The 19,819-nt window shown below is 41.3% G+C and overlaps 3 protein-coding genes across 7 annotated transcripts in view; 2 read left to right on the forward strand and 1 right to left on the reverse strand.

The window, feature by feature from the left end:
* Positions 1-3,690, forward strand: part of GPR150 (G protein-coupled receptor 150) — a 24,300-nt gene extending 20,610 nt beyond the window's left edge. The window contains exons 3-4 of one of the 2 annotated variants that reach the window (XR_014556083.1): positions 967-1,038; positions 3,114-3,690. The gene's annotated coding sequence lies outside the window, so the exon portion shown is untranslated. Of the gene's footprint in view, positions 1-966; positions 1,783-3,113 lie in introns of those variants that run through there. The other variant, XR_014556084.1, reaches the window with a different exon arrangement.
* Positions 1-7,741, reverse strand: part of ARSK (arylsulfatase family member K) — a 23,188-nt gene extending 15,447 nt beyond the window's left edge. Inside the window, exons 1-4 of one of the 2 annotated variants that reach the window (XM_083702378.1) lie at positions 7,199-7,741; positions 5,656-5,785; positions 3,720-3,879; positions 1,823-2,105 (exon numbers count right to left, since the gene is read on the reverse strand). In XM_083702378.1, coding sequence (XP_083558504.1) covers positions 1,823-2,105; positions 3,720-3,879; positions 5,656-5,785; positions 7,199-7,363 — 738 coding nt within the window. In that variant the 5' untranslated portion in view covers positions 7,364-7,741. The remainder of the gene's footprint in view (positions 1-1,822; positions 2,106-3,719; positions 3,880-5,655; positions 5,786-7,198) is intronic. The other variant, XM_083702379.1, reaches the window with a different exon arrangement.
* Positions 7,742-9,163: 1,422 nt separating this feature from the next.
* SKIC3 (SKI3 subunit of superkiller complex) overlaps positions 9,164-19,819 on the forward strand; it is a 42,032-nt gene continuing 31,376 nt past the window's right edge. Inside the window, exons 1-12 of one of the 3 annotated variants that reach the window (XM_083703109.1) lie at positions 9,164-9,387; positions 10,755-10,849; positions 11,415-11,558; positions 12,301-12,392; positions 13,632-13,707; positions 14,648-14,788; positions 16,338-16,436; positions 16,545-16,653; positions 17,578-17,718; positions 18,253-18,354; positions 19,154-19,293; positions 19,662-19,748. In XM_083703109.1, the coding sequence (XP_083559235.1) occupies positions 10,760-10,849; positions 11,415-11,558; positions 12,301-12,392; positions 13,632-13,707; positions 14,648-14,788; positions 16,338-16,436; positions 16,545-16,653; positions 17,578-17,718; positions 18,253-18,354; positions 19,154-19,293; positions 19,662-19,748 (1,221 nt within the window). In that variant the 5' untranslated portion in view covers positions 9,164-9,387; positions 10,755-10,759. Of the gene's footprint in view, positions 9,843-10,754; positions 10,850-11,414; positions 11,559-12,300; positions 12,393-13,631; positions 13,708-14,647; positions 14,789-16,337; positions 16,437-16,544; positions 16,654-17,577; positions 17,719-18,252; positions 18,355-19,153; positions 19,294-19,661; positions 19,749-19,819 lie in introns of all 3 variants that reach the window. The other 2 variants (XM_083703111.1, XM_083703110.1) reach the window with 2 other exon arrangements.

Raw genomic sequence — 19,819 nt, forward strand, 5'->3', positions numbered from 1 at the left:
ACCACCCATACTTCTCATTAGGCATTCCAACACACAATTATGGAGTGGATCCTAGCAGAAGGCACATAATTAGGGCTTTTTTTCAGCCAGAATTCACTGGAACGGAGTTCGCACACCTCTCAGATGGGCATCATTGCCATTATAAGAGAACCAGGGAGGCATTCATGGTGAGTTCCGGCACCTCTTTTTCTAGGAAAATAACACTGCACATAACTTTTCTCCCATTGAGCCTCTCCTGTGCCAACAATCAAAAGCCATCTCTGCAGCTCATGCTGGCCATGAGGTTCTCCCTGCCACACAGAGGGATGAAAGGTGACCTGATAAGAGTGAAGAAATTGGTTGCACTCGGTTCCCAAGCTAAGAGCTGCATGTTCTCCCTAGTATAAGGATATTCAGCGACTAGAGCTTAAGACAAAAATTCTAGCAGAGATCCTAGAAAACTGAATACAAGGTGTACACTTTCTGAGCTTATTGTACTTCACTATCTCAATACAGATCCCTTGGAGTGGATGACAACAGGAAAAGAGGAGTAATCAAGAAATCATTCAAACAGCTGAAATTCTAAGACATTGCCATGATGGAGACTAAAATTGAGCACTATTCTCATTACATATAAAAAAAGTAAACCATGCGCTGAAGATGCTTTTGTGAAGAAATGGTTGTTTCCTTTAAAACATTCTGCTGAATTACAGGGTTACACTGCCATTTAAGGAGTGGGAGCCATGGCAACCAGTCTGGAGAGTTTTGTGCGACCATTGTAAAAACAGAACCTGGAAACAACTCAAATGGAATACAAATAAACAGGAAGAGCTGACTCCCCCTCACAGAAAGAAACCATGTATGCCATCTTGAACTCATTGGAGGAAATGTGGGATAGAAATGTAATACACAAATAAAATAAAGAGTATCTTTACATCACAAGCTTAAACTGGTTTTATTAGTCATTCTCAGGGCTTTTTTCCCCAGTCGGAACTCGTTGGGACTCACTTCTCAGGTGGGCGCCATTGCCATTCTAAGAGAACAAGGGAGGCGTTCATGGTGAGTTCCGGCACCATTTTTTTCTAGAAAAATAGCATCAGTCTTTCAATTTATCCAGGGAACTATGAGCATAGCGGTTTTTAACAGGAAGGATGTAGGACTAGATATTCTGAAAAGAGAATTCTCAGCACTATCACCCTACTATAATTCCTGTGGGGCCAAGGAGATTATAGTTTAGTATAAAAACGTAAGTACATATCTGCTGTACTTGGTCACAGACAATCTGGCAACATAATAAAATACAGTCGTACCTTGGTTCTCGAATTTAATCCATTCTGGGAGTCCATTCGACTCCCGAAATGGTTCAAAAACTAAGGCACGGCTTCCAATTGGCTGCAGGAGCTTCCTGCACTCAATCAGAAGCTGCATTGGGTGTTCAGCTTCCAAAAAAGTTTGCAAACCAGAACACTCACTTCCAGGTTTGCAGTGTTTGGGAGCCAATTTGTTCGACAACTAAGGCATTCAACTACCAGGGTACCACTGTACTGTGGTTAATCTTTCATTTCAGATTTGAGTCACACAGCATTAGGAACATAGGGAACTGTCCTATACTGAGTCAAGCCATTGGTCCATCTTGATCAGTATTGTTTACACTGATTGGCAGAGGTTCTCTGGGGTTTCAGGCAGGAACCTCTCCCAGTCCTACCATGAGGTGCTGGGGACTTGAGACCCCTTGCCACTGAGCTATGGTCCTTCTGTGGGTTGAGGAATAAAATGCTCTAGAAATACAATTCTTTTTTTTAAAAAAAAACATCTATCAAGCTATACGCTAATATTTGCATACCCTCTGTAGCCAATAAGGAGACGTCCAAAATGTAGATGCCCCATAATTTTCTCCGGAGGAAGGTGAAGGATATGGATGAGGCAAATTTAGCCCCAAGTAAAGAACGAAGGGTTGTGTCAAGTTGGTGGCTTTGTTTCTTAGCCAAGCTGCAGCATCGTCGGTGGCTTTCCAATCTTTTTGCATGATTCTCACATAGGACTTGTTACCTACGAGTTCTGCCACAGGCCTGCCTTCTTGCTGAAGCAAAAAATCAACGCTTCTGGTCCAAGCCTCCACACGGTTACTGAAAATCAGAACAGTATTCAGTATATATGCTATTTCCATGTAGATACAATCACAGGCATAGGGACGCGGTTGGCGCTGTGGGTTACACCACAGAGCCTAAGGCTTGCCGATAAGAAAGTCAGCGGTTCGAATCCCCACGACGGGGTGAGCTCCTGTTGCTCGGTCCCTGCTCCTGCCAACCTAGCAGTTCGAAACCACGAAGTGCAAGTAGATAAACAGGTACCGCTCCGGCAGGAACGTAAACGGCATTTCTGTACGCTGCTCTGGTTCGCCAGAAGCGGCTTAGTCATGCTGGCCACATGACTCAGAAGCTGTACGCCGGCTCCCTTGGCCAATAAAGCGAGATGAGCGCTGCAACCCCAGAGTCATCCATGACTGGACCTAATGGTCAGGGGTCCCTTTACCTTTATAATCACAGGCAAATTATCATTATGTTCAGATTTCTGACATGCTTACCATTTGTATTCAGTGGTTTATGACATTAAATTTTAACTGGGTTTATAAAAAGATATTTATATCAGTTTGCCTTTGCAAATGATGTTCAAACATGGCCCAGCAGTAAGCCTTGTACTTGGGCACTTCTCTCTCTTCCTCTGCCTTTGCACGGCTGTAGCAAGAAGCTGGGAAGTTAAATTTTGCTTGTTGTGACATTTAAAAATGGACAAACCATGGCTAGGCTTAAGTAAACAAGGATTAGTGAAAACAAGTCAATTCAAGTAACAGTGAAAACAAGACAGGTTTGACAACTAACTAATTTAGATTAAACATGGTTTAGGGTTTGGCTGTAACAACAAACCATGGTTAATTTAAAATGGAAAGGGACATTTCTGATCTCTTCCAAGCCATGCTGGAGAAGAGGAGGGAGCCTCCCTCTTCTCCCCCTGCAGCCCTCTGCATTTTCAACTCTCTGCAGCATGCACAAAGCAAAAGGGAGAATGTCTTTAGTAAGCAGGGCTAGACATGTTAGAATTGGAATGACACATCCAATTATTTTCTCCTTATGCAGCATAAAGAAACTATGACCCTCAGAAAGGTTGCCTACAAGTGGCTGCATTGTGAAGAAAAAGACTAGGCAGTAATATTTGTTCAAGAGCAAATGACTGTAGCTCTCCCAAGGTACTTAGTTCTTACAATAAACCCTTCTGAGAAGTTTGCTGCCTTTATAATGGATTCTGTAGCTCCCTGACAATAAGGACTTCTTTGAACAATGATGAGGATTTTAGTTACGAAACTAAAATGTTTCGAAAAAGTGTTTTTTAAAAAATCATCTGAAAAAGTGCTACCAGTTTCATATACTTAATGGAACAAAAATTTGACAGGGGAACACATTTTACAGACGAGTGAACTGTCAGAACTTGAGGTTACTACAGAGAACACATCCATTTATGAGTAGGTTTACAGATAGTACAAAACAAAAGTACTGTTTCAACTTAAAGTCTTAGGGCCTCAAAAGGGGTGTTGTCAGGATAAATGAAGTAAATACTGAAAAGCACTTTGTACATAGAAATGATAAAATAACAATTCAGTTTTAGCCAGGAGGCTTTCAATTAGCAGTAATCATGCCTCTGATTAACCAGTTTTAACCAGAGATAGGGTTTTCCCAATTGCTTACCTTACTGAGTGATGCCCTGAAGTATAATCCAGTTTTCCATATTTCTGAGTATAGTAGCCATGTTTTTCCATGAGGTCCATCCACGTTGTGTGATTTGGATCTAAACCCTTGAAATTATTCCAAGATTCTGTTATGTGAGTGAAGAGGCCGCTCCACATAGCTAAAACAAAAACAAGAAACCCACCCATAACAGAATTGGTTGATGAATCTTATAAAACATATCAAATCTGACTAAAACAAAGTATGCACAGCTTTCTTCTTGCATGTTTATTAGACACCTTTAGGCACCAGGCGAAAACGTTCCTCTTTAAGCAGGTCTTTGGCTGACTGACATCAGATGCCCTTTTGAATGTGTTGTGGAAGAGGGGATTATTGCGTTGTCTTTGTTCTTATTTTTATTAAATGTTTTGTGGTTTTTTTATATTGTAATATTATGATGTGAACCTCCCTGAGATCTATGGATACATAGTGGTATACAAAATAAATAAATGTTTATGACTTCCACTGCAGCTAAAAGGCATCCCGTAAGACAGGCATGGGCAACCGGTAGCCTTCCAAATATTGTTGAAATACGATTCCCATCAGCCCCAGCCAATAGGACCAATGGTGAGGGATGATGGGAGTGGTAGTCCAGCAACTTCTGGAGGGCCGCAGGTTCCCTACCCCTGCCATAAAGCAAGAAGTTGTGGCTTCAAGAACCCATAGAGACTTTGCTACTATATTTTTCTAACCCAACGTTACAATGGCTCCAGGAGGCCAGAACTCATTCAGCAGCATGAGGAATCTTCACAACCCCTCTGCCCTCTCCACTGTCTCTCCAATCACAAGAAAAATATTTTTATTATTAGTTCTACCTTGCCTTTTAAAGCAAGCTACTTAAATATAAATATTAAAAGCAATCATTCCCAGGCTTTGATTACTTTGTATTCAGCAAGGAAAGGAACTTGCTACTGCCACTATTTTCCGAACTACGAGTTGGAGTCAAATCTCCTAACTTCAGTCACACTATTGACAGGTTTATTCTCAGAAGCCATAATACAGTAAGAGGTGTGAAGAAATGGTAGCAGGTTTCTGTTAATGGATAAGCTCACAGCTCTGACAATCTATGGAAGGGAGGGGGGAGAGGAGCCAGTGCTGGACTCAGTCTAGGTATCCTAACCATCTATTGAGGGTGGTTCATTCTGATCATCAGTGTGAAGAAAAAAGGAGGAGCACCAATAAATGTTGCAGTCCATTTAACCAATCCTCAGTTAAGTGTTTGTTTAGAAGGGCTTTCCATTTTGTCTTCCCACTTCTAGGAAATGCCCAAGGCACCTAATACTCAAAATATGTGATTAACAAAATAAAAGAAAAAAGTAGAACAGACAGAGCAGCAATTAAAAATATCCATAAAAACAGAAAACAGCCAACTAATCAGATGGAATGCCAGTCAAAATAAGGGGCTATAAAAATAATAATATGGGGGGGAGGTCTCTCCCAAAGCAGGGAGTTCTTGTAACACAATCCCTAAAGAGTGTGCAAGGTGTGTAAGTCATATAACTTATTCATCTAGAAGACAAGCCAAGAAGCCCACTGAGTGGCTTTGTGCAATTCACTGTCATACCCAGCCTAGTTTCTCCACTTATAAAAGGGGTATGACAACAGGCTTAGCCCTAACTCACATGATGAATCTTCTAACGTTGACCTTCAGCCACTCTGCACTTGGTAAATACAGACAACAACCCACTCCTAATGTCCCACAAGCATATTATTGATTTCCTTTTTAAAACATGCCAGTGATACTATGTTTATCCTGAAGGCCTGGCTCACAGACACTAAAAGGAACCAGAAGTTTCAAGGTTGCCCAGGGAAAATCTTTTAAAGTTTAGCTATCTTAAAGTAGTACAGTATTTAAATAGGTTCTACTCATGTATTTCTTGCTTGAGTATGATCTTACCTGCACGGGAAGGACAACATATTGGAGAATTGGTATAAGCATTAAGAAAGAGACTGCCATGTTTTCGCATGAGGTTCACAAAAGGCAAGTCTACTGTTTCATTTTTTGGGTGAAATGTCAGCCTTCCATCCTGCATGCAGCGGGGGGAAAACATTTTGAGAATTACTCTGGAAATTAATCAATGCAACATTATAAACCACATTAAACAATGCAATGTTACAAATCACACTGTAAAAACCACATTCTACCAAAACACCCATTTCAGTGGTTCTGGATGCAATATATGTTTTCTAGGAACATGTCTTCACTGACAGGACACCAGCATGGTTTGAAATATATATTCCTAAAAATACAGTGGTACCTCGGGTTACATATGCTTCAGGTTACAGACTCCGCTAACCCAGAAATAATACCTCGGGTTAAGAACTTTGCTTCAGGATGAGAACAGAAATTGTGCGCCGACAGTGCAGCAGCAGCAGCAGGAGGCCCCATTAGCTAAAGAGGTGCTTCAGATTAAGAACAGTTTCAGGTTAAGAACGGACCTCCGGAACGAATTAAGTTCTTATTCCAAGGTACCACTGTATACATATTGACAACTGAAACATTTCAGTGAGAGGTACAATTAAGCAAGAACTGAACTATGATTTCCTTACTGTGATTTCAGTGAGACTTTGTGCCCGGTTCCAAGTTTTTCCAGGAATTAACAACGGCATGAGAGCAGTGACTAACTGCTCAGAAGACTTTGTGTCATGTTGGTTAAGAGCAGTTTTGGAGCTGGCCATTTGCAATAACGCAGGCAAAGAAGACAGTGTGATGTATGGGCCGGACATAGGAAGTATGACAACGTGGGCAACCTTTCCACATCCCCCTCTCCCAATTTAAATCAGAAGAAGAAAGAACTCATTGCCAATGACCCATTTGCAAAGTAAATCCCTGTTCTGGAGCACCATTAGTGCTTCTGTACCTTTTATTTTTTCACTATTGAGCAAAACTTGCAAGCTGCTTCATGTTCACTCCCACATATTCACTTATGCTAGAGGTGTTATAACCCCTAGCGTACATAAAGCACTACTTGACTTGTTTCATATAATGCTCTCCTTTTTTCAGTATAATGCTAAATTGTTTTGTATAATGCTAAATTTCCCCCTCCTCTCCTATCACAGGCAGCACAGTACATTTGGATGTTATAATCTTGCAAAAAGTTACATCTTAATTTCTTCCCAAAATAGGCGTGTATAGGACTGCAACCCAAGGATGACACAAGAACATGCTCTCCAATTATTAAGTGAAAGCTTAGCAACAAACGTCACTCTCAATACAAGCATGGGGTTCTCTAGCATGTAAATGGCACCTCCAAGCGGAAAAAAACAGCAGCTAGGCTCAAGCAGCAGGGAGATCAGGTCCACAGCAGCTGAGCCTGAAAGAGTAGATATTTAAATTTACACCATCCCGCCTCACATTCCTTCGCAAGCAGCAGCAGCATGACTGGAAAGAAGTTGCTCTGGATAGTTTTGCTTTTGTTTTGGAAAAGTCAAATACTTACTAAGGAATCGCACATCACCATCACAATGTTAGGCTTCCCGCAGCTGCTGCAAGAGTAATCCTGGTTGAGCAGGGGCCTCGCCTTCACTGCTCCCCAAAAAGCGAAGAGGACCAAGGCAACGAGGTGACTTGCAGAGGTCACATGATTTCTACCTTTTCCACCCATTTCGGCCAGATCAGGAGCTCAGCGGAGCCTCCATGCAGAGCTCCCTTCTCTGCCCCACCCTTCCCTTCACCCTGCCAGACGATCACGACGCGTCCCTTGAGCAACCGGGGTGGTGCATCTCGTGCCGCACCCGCTGACCCGTCCGGGAGCAAAAAGCTCACGAAGGGAAGGAGGGCAAGCGGACACCGTTCACAAACTCAGCCGCCGTGTCGCGGGAAACAGCGACTCTCATCATACATGTCGGTAAAGAAAGCGGGAGGAAATAATGTCAAAGGCCGCTGCAACGCGCCAGGGGAGAAATAAAGACGCACCCCCTTTTTTAACATACTTTTTTTAGGGAGGGCGGAAATAACCGTCAGGTGGAAAACTACAATTCCCATAATGCAACGCCACCGGGAAGGGTTCCCTGTTGTCAGAGGACGCACATAGAGTTGCATAGAGTTACCGTTCCAGTGTTAACTGGTGGGATCGCTGGGTGGCATTTTTCCCCCCCTCCTCCTGAGAAGTAAAATTAGACAGCCGCCCGTTCTAAACGACGGAGAAACCCGGGATTTCTGAGCAGGTGTAATTGGATCATAGCTGTCAACGTTTCCCTTTTTTAAAAGGGAAATTCCCTTATTCCGAATAGGATTCTTCGTAATAATAATAATAATAATAATGGGTTTCCCCAGCCACTCTGGACGGCTTCCACAAAGACAAAAAATACACTAAGATGTCACACATTAAAAACTTCCCTGAACAGAAAAGGGAAAAAAGTTGACAGCTATGAATTGGATAGCAGCATGATGACCCTTCTCCACTATGGTAGAAAGGAGGGCCGGAATGTATGCTCCTTATAATTCAGGCCTGATCGCGTGCTTTAAATAAAAACGAAAAACCCAGTTTGCAAGCTGCATTTCCCTTGCTATGCAGGGTACACGCAATGACCGAACAGTCTCATTGAAATCCATGGAACTTTCTCCTGAGTAGAATAGACCTACACAGAATCGCAGTGTGTACTGCTGGTGCAATTTGGGATTATGTGAGAAATTGTACTGTCTCGGGTTGCCCTTCTCCCGCGTCTCTATTCTGTTCAGGGTTAGACTCTGAAGCTTTGCTGGACTCCTCTGCAGGCGCTGCCCTAGTCTGCTGGTCATGCCAGTATAGATGTGATATCAAAACATTGCCATTGGTGTGGTGCAGCTTAACAGAGTGACGGGCTACTAGTACTACTCTGAAGACCAGGGTTCAAATCCCCACTCTCTCATGAAGCTCGCTGGATAACCTTTTCAACCCAGCCCACCTCACAGGGTTGCAGTGAGGATAAAAATGGTGCGTGTGTAAGAGAAGAAACATATACGCCACCACGAACTCCTCTGATGAAAGGTGGGGTGTTAATGCAATAATAAATAAATAAGCGTGTGCGACTCCACTTTCACCATATTGCTGAAAGCAAAGGGCCATTGCTTTGACAGCTTGAGCGCCTGAGAACCACGTGTGTTTCAAGATGTAACAAATCCGATGCATAATAAGCTATGGGCATAAAGCAACAGAGACAAGTCACTCTCGTCCGTGCCACCAAGAGTAAGCCCTATGATGTTTCGATTTGACTTTTTCACAGGAACTGCTCAGACCTTCCAAGTGTCCCTATTTTGCAGAGGCAGTCCCGGATTTACAGCAGCTGTCCCAGTTTCTGATTTGAACTGCCCCGGTTTTTTTCCCTTAGGACGTCCCTATTTTCATCGGAGAAACGCTGGGGGGCACGCGCGTTTAGGATTGCAGGGGTTGGAAAGGGGGCTCGGTCGTAACTGAGGCTGGCAAAACCGCGCCTTGCTGCGCGACACTAAGGAGAAATACGACTACCTCTGCCACGCGGAAGGCCGACTTGGCGTTTGACAGCGGCGCGCCTCTGAGGGGATTTTTCTGTCCACGACGTCGATTGAGGGGCGGGGCTAAGGAGGGACGGCGCCTTCCGCGCGTGCGCGGGGCGGCATTGCTGGTCGCCTGCTGCCGGCAGTAGCCGTGGCCGGGGTCGGTAGCAGCCGGTGAGTGACTGTTCGCCGCGCGGCTTCGTGGCGGAGGAAGGCCTGGTCCCTCGAAGGCTCCGGCGGGGCGTGCCTGCCGTCAGGCCTGCTTTTGTGAAGGGCCAGCGGCCCTCCCTGGAGCTGGGCTGCGGTTCCTCTGGGCGATGCGGAGGGGAAGAAGAGCAGCTGGGTCAGGCTCGGGAGGCTGCGGCCCCTGCTGTAACGAATCCTCGTTTAAATCCGGGCATTAACGCGCGCAGCTTTGGCTTTAACTCCTTAGTCTTGCGTGTAAAAGGAACTTATCGTAGGATTGCGGAGCTGGAAAGGGACCCTGAGGATCATCTAGTCCAACCTCCCCACCCCCTACCCCGCGAGACAGGAATATGCGGTTACCCCATACGGGGATCGAACCTGCGACCTTCGCGTTCTCAGCACTAGGGCTCTAACCGACTGAGCTTTGAATGGGAAAGCAGCAGGTATCAGATAAAGCAGTGAGGGGTTGCTCCAGGTGTCAGAAAAGGTTATTTGTGTATGTTACTGCTGCAGCCCGTGTTTTGTTAGCCCCAAAATGGAAAAGGAGTGGGGTCCCAACCAAAGAAGAACGACAGCTTAAGCTGACAGAATATGCACAACTTGCAGACTTAACATATAGAATAAGAGAACAAGAAGAACATAACGTTTAAAGAAGATTGGAAAACGCTTATATGGGAAATAACTGTGTCCAGCTGAAAACGCTGTTAGCATTAAGATAAATTCAACAGTGTAAATAAGTTTTGATGGATGCAATAATGGAATACTGAATAGTATAGTTTTTGCAAAATACGCAAGGATTTATGATATGTAAAATGAACCATGGAAAGAGAATCAGGGAAGTCACTGATGTCTTGATGATATAAAATGAGTATTTTAAATTGTAAAGCAGAAAGTTTAATAAAAAATTATATGCGGCGGGGGGCGACAGTGAGGGGTTGCAGGTCAGAACAGTGTGTGGGGTTGTAGCCTGCCCCACACCCCGAGCTAGCCTCTTCCCCCAAGTTCAGTAGAGGATGCTTGTCCTGTGGTCAGTGTTGAAGGTAAGATCCGGTCAGCTTCACTATAGCCAGCAAAATGTCTTAGTTTGGCCCTGAAGAGTTAGAATCGCCATTGTTTATAACTATAAACCTGGATGATATTGCTCATTTTTGTCCTATATGAAGAGGTCCATTTAGTGGCAGAACTAAAACAAAACAAAGCAAAACCCTGCATCATAGGTTTGTGGCATAAATTATCACTTATTTTGTCAAGAAGCAAAAATACCATGAAAAAGAAGGGATTAAAATAAGACTATGTTGAAAATTCTCCATATGGCCTGATATAATTGCTGAAATTTTCTTCCGTTACCTTGCCAGTAGTCATGTCCAACAAGGAAGTGAAAGCAGCATTGAAAAGTGCCAGAGATGCTATAAGGAATAAGGAGTACAAAGAAGCACTGAAACACTGCAAGGTAACTAGCACTCAAATGTACAATTAAGCTTTTAGCATGCGAAATTGTATGTTCAATTCATAGTACTCCTCTCTGATATTTTAAAGCATTTCTTCATTGTCTTGGTGTTCCTTGCTGTATTTGTTTATCTGCTGCCAAACTAAAAGCTAAAGTTGGGCTGCACAGCAGTGGTGTCATTTTCTGTTTCTGCCCTGTTGGTGGTGGTTTGGGTGGTTTGTCATTCTCATAGATATCATCAGCACAAAGAGTTGCCTTATATTGAACCAGGCCATCAGTTCATTTAGGTCAGTACTGTCTTCTCTTGTTGGCAGAAGCACTCTAGTGTCTTAAACAGGTTTTTTGCTTTAGCTGTGCTGTTCAGATCTTTTGAGCTGGAAATGTTTGGGATTGAGCTTGGGACTTTGTACATGCAAAGCACTTAACCTTGGGCTCCTTCTGCAGCTTTAGAATCTTTTGATGATAACATCTGAGCACGCATCAGTTCTGCTTTCTTCTTCAGCTTCGAAATGATTTATTAATATTGCTTATTGTAAGTGTTTCAGTGTTTTTTCACTTGTTTTTGTAGGCAGTATTGAAACAGGAGAAGAATAACTACAATGCCTGGGTATTCATTGGTTTGGCAGCTGCTGAGCTAGAACAACCCGATCAAGCCCAAGGTGCCTACAGGAAAGCTGCTGAACTTGAACCAGGGCAGTTGCTAGCATGGCAAGTACGTAGAATCATAGAATTGTAGAATTGGAAGGGACCACAAGCGTCATCTAGTCCAACCCCCTGCAACGCGGGAATCTTTTGCCCAATGTGGGGCTTGAACCCACAACCCTGAGATTAAAAGCCTCATGCTTTACAGACTGAGTTATCCTAGCTGATGTTGTAATATGACTGGTTCCATTTCCCTATTCCATACATTTATATGAGTAAAATGCAAATAGTATGCAAATAGTATGCAACATTAGATTCAAATTTATGAAACTGTACATTGGACTATCTTCTAGGCATCTTCCTGACTACATGTAAAAAGGCTAGTCTTTCTTGCTTAGAAGTTATTTTTTTTTAAAAGTAATAGTTATTAAAGTTTTAAGGGTTACAAAAAGAAAAAAGAGAAAACACCAAATTAAGCAAAAACAAAACAACACATCACAATAAGGGAAAAAACAAACAAACAGAAAAATAGAAACAATTAAAAACACAACGAACATTCCCATAACTTATCTTTCATTTGCTTGTTTGCTTGTTATAGAAGTTATAAATGATGTGGAAAATGTAGACAAATTACTCACTGCCTCTGCAGCATTATCTTCACACAGTCAGTTTGATGAACCTTGAAATGCTATGCTTCAAAAACTATTAAACAGTAACATGGTTATATCTCAGGAATGGATATGAACATGGAGATGATAGTTGTGACCCAACAAGGATTTGCTTCAAAAGTTATATGCTTCACTTTCCTCTAGGGCTTAGCAAATTTATATGAAAAAACAAACCATGCAGATGTTGGAGAAGATTTGGTTAATGTGTATCAGAAACTCCTGGAACTCTATGAAAGGTAGGAAATCAACTATTTTACAGCATTTTGAAAAAATAAGTTAAACATTTACTTGAGGTGAATATTAGGATACTAATTATAGAGGAATTGTTTATCACAACAGTATTCACAGTATTCCCATGTCAAATTTATCTTATGTATTCCAGCAGAATGTAAAATGCTTCCATCATTCTGAAAATAAATCATTGTTCCCTGATAATTTTTTTACATTTAATTAACATGGTAGAAAAGTTGTTCATGCAAAATGGTAAAATCCATTATAGTGTGAAATTTAGTTCAACTATTTGTTTTATGTTACTACTTTACCCATAAAATGTTTTGAGTGTTAGCATGCACCTATATTTTCCTGAACATGGAGAGATCCTTCTCTTTTTGCTAGAAAATGCAATTAGGAAAACAAAAAGGCTGTCTTAAGTAGATAGGCTTCAGTGCCAAGGTGATAGCTTCTGCTAGTAGATCAAGCTTTTGTCTACTCCAAAAACTTAATTAGAAACACATTTCTCACTGTGTAGGACTGAAGGGAAGGAGATGGAGAAGGCAGAAGACAAATAGAAGTGGGATAGCCCTAAAGCAGGAAGCAGGTAGCCCTAAAATGAAGTGGTGGGGAAGCAGGCGCCAAAGGATGGGAGCCTGTGCCAGGACCAACCGGGGGTTGGCAAGAAGAGCAAAGGGAAAGGTCCCCAGTACCTAAGGGAAAGGGGAAAGGAGACTGCAAGATGGCATAAGAAGAGGGGAGAGAGGACTGCAGGAAGCAAGGTTCACAGGTTGAAGATGGAGTGGAAAAAGCCACAATTGAAAAAGAAAGAAGTATGAAAGAGCAGATTGTTAAACAAATATTTTAAATTGAAAAAGTATGTTAACTGAGGATTTCCTTAACAGGCAAAGACATATAAGAAGGATGGGGAGGAAAAATACGTGGCAGTAGAACTGTCAATTTTGAGCCCTATGCGGTTCACCCCAGCCAGGGTTTAAAGGGGGAAAAGTCTGGAGGGGAAAGTAGTAGGCAGCTCCAGGGCTGGCAGATTCAAACCCCACCCCCCACCCAATCCCAACACATTCCTTTCCCCCTCCTATTGCTCTCAGAGGACTGATATAGAACGAGGGACAGCCAGTGCAACAAAGGGTGGATTTCCTGCTCCAGCTGCAGGTCTACAAAATCTTATGTCTCCTGACACCGCTTTTCCAAGGTACAATAGGATTGCACCCTTATATTGTAGACATTTTGTCTTTCTCCCCCAGCACTGATAAACAGAAATGGTGTGAAGTATGTAGAAAGCTTGTGGAGCTGTATCAGCGAGAGAGAAAATACCTTCAGGTTAGTCACTGACATGTCCGTTGTAACTTATTGTTATCAGTGTTAGTAGTCAATGTTTCTTTGTTTTGCCAAAAAAAAACCCCACACCAAATTTTCCTTTGCAGAAATATTTACTAGCTTCATGACTTCACCAGTCTTGGCTGTGCTTGCACCCTGTTGCTTTCAGATGAAATACCTTGTTTTTGTCCATTACATTGCCTCAGAGTCAATTTCTGTTTCCACAAGCCTGCGGGAGGACTTTAATTACTTTTTTCTTCTCTCCCTCCCATTTTTAAATAATGGAATAGCAATATTTTGCGCTCTCTCTCTCTCTTTTTAAAAAAGAACAATCATGAGAGGAAGCCAGTGACTAAAGCTTCCCTTTTTGTGAAATCAAACACTTCATTGCCCCAAATCTAAAGTTTGTTTGAGGGGCAGTTAGTAGGCTAATTCATCGCTTTTCCACCACCCACTATAAAATGAAAGCAAGGTGCAGTCAAATAATGCTTATGTCTATGTTTAAATGGGAAAAGGAAGTGAGGAGCCCATAAAAGCCTCAATAGTGCTTTGCTGTTCATACTAGGCAAGGCTGGTGCTGCGATTACATTTTATTACAATCAATCAATCAATCAATCAATCAATCAAGGCACATGATGTGGAAAACATTAGTGTGGAAGCAGCCTGTAGCAGGGTATTTGAAATGTCATGAGAGATACTGCCCACACCATACCACTAAAAGAATCTGTATAGCTGTATTACTTGGTAGGCTGCAGTAAGCAAGAAGACTGCAAAATCATCTCATAACACTGACACCTTATTGCTTCTGACATCTCATTTACGTTAAAAGGCATACGCCTTGATCCCTGGAATTGGGAAATGTCTTCCAGTGCTCCAGTAGTCAGAGGCGATAAATGTCTCAGATTTGGGAAGACATTGAAGCTTGACTGGTTTTCTTCGACAGGTGGCTCGGACGTGGCAGAAGCTAATAAAAATACGACAGGAAGAAGGTGCAGAAAAAGCTGAGCTTCATCAGTTATGGAAGAGGTTGGTCCAGTTACTGGAAGAAGGCACACATCTCCAGGATAATGAGACACAGCAATTGGTAAGGGTTTGTCCCCTGATTCGGCTATATTGTTTTTCAAACAATAAATCTATAGAAAATTCAGCATAACAATTGTATCTGAATCTTAGAACAGCTTGGAAGGAATAATTCCGAATTTCCATCTTACAGATGGGAAGTGATACAGTGATTTTCTGAGGACTGCCTGCTTGAGGCTATGACTAAATGGCATATTCCCAGCTCTTGGTTTATACAAACTGGAGGCTGTAAATCACAAAACCTATTAGGGTAGAAATAATATTTGGCAGTGCGAAAGTATAAGCAGTAGTCCTGCTTATAACACATAACTACATTAGGGCATTGGGGTAATTTTTTTCAGTCCCTGCTTTATGTGCTTTGGCTTACTTGCTTGAGCTGAATTATTTCACTAAATTGGTCCTTCCTGCATCTTCCCCTTAATGTGGTACATTACTTGCTTCTGTTCTGTTCTTGAATCAAACTATCTAGATGAAGCGGTTTGTATAGAGTCCTAGTTCTGAAAAAACCCCACCATTCTGTAAATCGACAGACAATCTTGCTATGGATAGTGCCAATTGACTAATGCTTGTGATGTCATAGAGACTTTCTAGCTTACACCCCAAGAGCAATTTTGCAATTGTTTTTAAAATCTTGAAAATACGTATGAAGCGTAGGATGAACATAGAGAACAAACATTTCTATCCCGTTTCTCCCACTAGCCTTGAATGTCACCAGCTCCACCTTGTGGTTAAAGGCAGGAAATGTTTTGGCTACCTTCACCCAAAGTCAAACAGGATCATAGTGAGATCCTTTCTATTTGCCTGTCCATCTTTTATTCATTCTGGTGATTAAAATGAACTTAAGGCATTCTCCTGGCACTGGAAATTGTAGTATTGGAAAATAAGCCATGCTGCATGTTGGACAGAAAAAGGCAAAATAGCAATTTTGGTAGCAATACACAGCATTCACAATTTTACCATATTAGTTTGGTAATCTTAGGACCAAACCATTGCGCCTACTGTGTGTAACTGTATGAACTGTGTGACAGTTGTTGATTTAAAAAAAAAAAAAATTAAAAGGAAAATAAAAGTTGAGATCAGAGCACCAGTGTGAGCAGACTGTCTTGAAGGGAAGAGGGAATGCTCAGCTCTTATGATGCTAGCTATTTATTCACTCACTCACTCACTCACTCACTCACTCTGTGTTCCCATTCATGGATGTTGAGAAAAGATGAAGTCTTATCTATTTCCCCCTCCCACTGTGGGTGGGAAAGCACTTTGTGGAAGATGTGGATCAATTTTGACAAATGGCTAGCAAGTTCCTCCCTCTGACCCCCAATGGATACTCTTCGTTAAAAAAAATCACCAGAAAGAACCACACAATTATGTGTAATGATAGCTTGGCTCTGATTTTGTGTAGAAAAGAAGTATTTACTGGCACAGTAGTAGAACTGAATCTCTTCAAACTTCAGGTGCGTTAATTATCCAGAGACCGCACCATCACTTGTTAAATGCTTGCTGCATTTTGGGCTTTATTGTTCCATACTGCAGTGTCTATACTATTTGTTTTTCAGCTCCTCAATGCATTTGAAGAGGCTGTGAATTCCTCAGACCCAATCCCAAGTGAAGAGCATCAAAAGACTTACAGAGAGTTCATTCATTGTTTGTCAAAAGTAAGGATTATTTATGTTGCTGTAAGGTAAAACATCCTGCTTTGAAATTGACAGCTATCTACAGACAACTGCCTACATTGCTAATTGCTTTTCTCCTCCTGAAATAAGTTTCCTCATGAGGATTTCAGACTGAAGAAGGCCTGTGAAGATATGATGATTTTGTATCCTGCTGTGAGTTATCCTCTGGAAGTTCTTTGCTTGCGATTCATTCAATCAGGTAGTTTCTGGTTTATTTATTTTCTTTTTTTCTTTACTACAGTACTTTTTTATTTGACCACTGTATCTGCTGCCTTTCTGTACTTTTTTCATACATCTGAGTTGCTCTGAGATTTGAGCTTGTCACAGAAGAGGTTCTAAAAGGGAGGGGGAGATAAAATAATAAAATAAAATTTGTTGGTGGACTTCAGCGACTTATTAAGACAAATGTTGCATCTGCCCCTCCGTCTCTTGCACTTTGTTCACCTGCTTTTTGTATGCTGTTCCAAGAGCTTTAGCTGAAGAACAGCTAATAAGTATTTTAAATAAATGAAAACAATTCTGGTGGGCATAGAAATAAAGCTGCCTTAGTGGTCTTGAAATAATCTACTTTTCCTGTATTGCTCTGATTACCATTAATGGCAGCATTCTTGACCTCAAAAGCTTTCAAATCCTTTGGCCTCTATGTGTGTGCCATATATGCTATTGCTTCCTTTCTTTTCCATTATGTACCATCACGTGTCACAAGATTGGTTGAAAGTGCCATACTGAAAGCAGCTGGTCTTTATTTATATCTAGATTTACATTCTGCCCCATTCTTAAGCTCTGGGCAAGTAACAATTTAACAAGCAATGTAGCAAACATAGAACAAAAGGCTTGCCTAAGCCTTATCAAAACAGTAAGAACTGCTGAGGTAAGCATTTTTAAGTTAAAACAGCTTGCTTTGACTATCGATGGCCACTAGCCATGATGGCTATGCTCAGCCATTGCAGTTGGAGGCTGCAATGCTTCTGAATGCCACAAAGCATTCAGTATTTGTTTTGGGACAACTCAGAAAATAGTATGCAACACCAGAAAAATAATATAGTGAAAACACTAGAGAGATTTTCGTTTTCTTCTCACTTTCTGAACTGTGGCCAAACGGAAATTCCTCCATGTATTCTAGGCAGTTTCACTGATGAGGCCCTGAATTGTTGTCGGAAGCTGTTGGATATTGACTCAAGAAGTGGCCCAGCCCTTATTGGATTAGGGATTCAATCTCTCCAAGAAAAAAAGTATGATGAAGGTGAAAAAAAGCTAACAGAAGGTGAGTGATATGGGAAGAGAAAAATGAGTGTGTACATAATGTATATTATAGGGATAATATGATTGAATTGGAGTGAAATGCTATCTTTGTTTTTTAGGGAGGCATTATTGAGTCTGGCCAAACTATCTTTTTTTCTCCCAGTTTGGGCTTCGATATATTCTTATATGCAATCAGTTTTCAGAATTTATGCTGTCTTTAGGACTCTACACTAGAATGTAAATTATCCTTAGACACTTGTTGAGGGAAGGAAGAGTTCAAAGTTAGTTCTGAGTGACAATTTATGTCCAGTCTATATGAAATCTAATTTGTGTATTGTTGAAGGTTTGAGTTTGTTCATGTTTATCAGATACTAAGATCAAATATGCATAAGGCAAAACATAATAGTTGAACAGGTTACTTTTGGGGTGGGGCTGTGGTTATTGTCTGGTATTCATGAATTGAAAAGTTAAATAGCATTAAAATTCTAGTAATTGCAAGTGCCATCTGAACTCATGTGTTTAAATCATGTTAAACATGCAAAATCCTTCCTGCCAGGTTTGCAGCAGACTAGCCAGTGTCCGGAAGCATGGTGTTACTTAGGAAAGGCACAAGTGAAAATGCATAAATACAAAGAAGCTGTTCTTTCTTGCAATCAAGGTAATTGCAGAGCTAAAATACAACTTCTTTAGAAAAAAGGTAGTTCAACTTTTGATAAAATATCCCAAAGGCAGGCAACAACAATATAATAATAATAAAAAGTGAATAAAGCAATCAAATAACTATAGAGGCAGTAGAACAGCAATTTCAAGCAGTAGTGGTAAGCTGGAATTGCAGCACTCCACTAACATGCTCAGCAGTCAAAGGCTAATCTAATAAAGGTTTTCAAGGTCTGTTTAAAAAGAATGGGCTCTTGCATCTGGTGGATTTCTTGTGGAAGATTGGTTCCACAATCTTGATACTAATAACAGGGAAAAAAGCCTTCTCTGCCACTGTAATTTTATAGTAGCAGGCACATGCAATAAATTGGTACTACACCTCAGTGTTTAGTATATTTAATATTTTTTCATCAACGTTATTTCAGATTTCTATGATCCCAGATATAGTAACACACTAACTGGGCATGCTGTATTGCTGGTTTTGTATTGTAACTCACCCTGGGATAATTTCAGTGAAAGGTGGGCTTAGAAATTGAGGGGGGTGGAATACATGTTTTATATAGTGCTAATAAAATATAGGTTACAATCTAGTAGATCTTAATAGCCTTTGCTTGAAATTACTTCATAGGATACAGATAATATGTTGGGATGTCAACCACTTCTCAAGCTAGTGGTTTGTTTTACAATCCATAATTGATGGGTGGTGTATCAAAAGAGCAACGTTAAACTGTACGGGCAAATACAATGTCTTTTAAACCAAGTTTAAGTCAAACATAGAATTAGAATTCTTTCTTTGGCAGCTTTAAAGATATTGGGACAACTTAATGAATCCAGTTCCAGTCAGCAGCAGAAAAACCTTGCCCATCGCTTCAAAGCCATGGCCTTGATTAAAATCCCAGGTGTCGACTCTGCAAAAGAAGCTATAAGTTCCCTTGAACAGGTATGTGAATAGCTTCTCCCTCCCCTCTTTAAACAACTGTGGTAAATGAAATCTGCCTTAGGCTTTCCAGTTTAAGATGCTGAGGGGTCCTTTGTGTCTTTATAGTTGTAAGGAGGGAGAATTTCATTGAGTCTAGGTTTCCCCTTCATAGTGTTGCGGTGATTGGGGAAAGCTGGTTTCTTTACTGAATACTCTTGAAACTATTGTCTGTTTCTGGGCGGACAGACCGATAAATCATTGTGTTCACAGAGTGGTAATATTATTTTACTATTTAGACTTCAATAATGTTTGGTTTAATAAGTATTTCTCTCACAAGGTAGCTTCAGTTTTCTGAAGATTGACATTTCAAACATGTGTTTGGTTCCTAGGTTTTGGATAGAAACAATGATCCCAAGCTTATAGCTCTTAAAGGAGAGGCCTGCCTCAATAAAGGGCTTGTTGATGAAGCTTTGAAGGTTAGTATGTGTCACCCCCCCAATAATACAACCTGTTGTTAAAAATATGACATTGCTGCATATGAAACTGT

Source organism: Podarcis gaigeae, assembly GCF_964106915.1.
Source record: "Podarcis gaigeae genome assembly, chromosome: 11".
Taxonomy (NCBI): Eukaryota; Metazoa; Chordata; class Lepidosauria; order Squamata; family Lacertidae; genus Podarcis; species Podarcis gaigeae.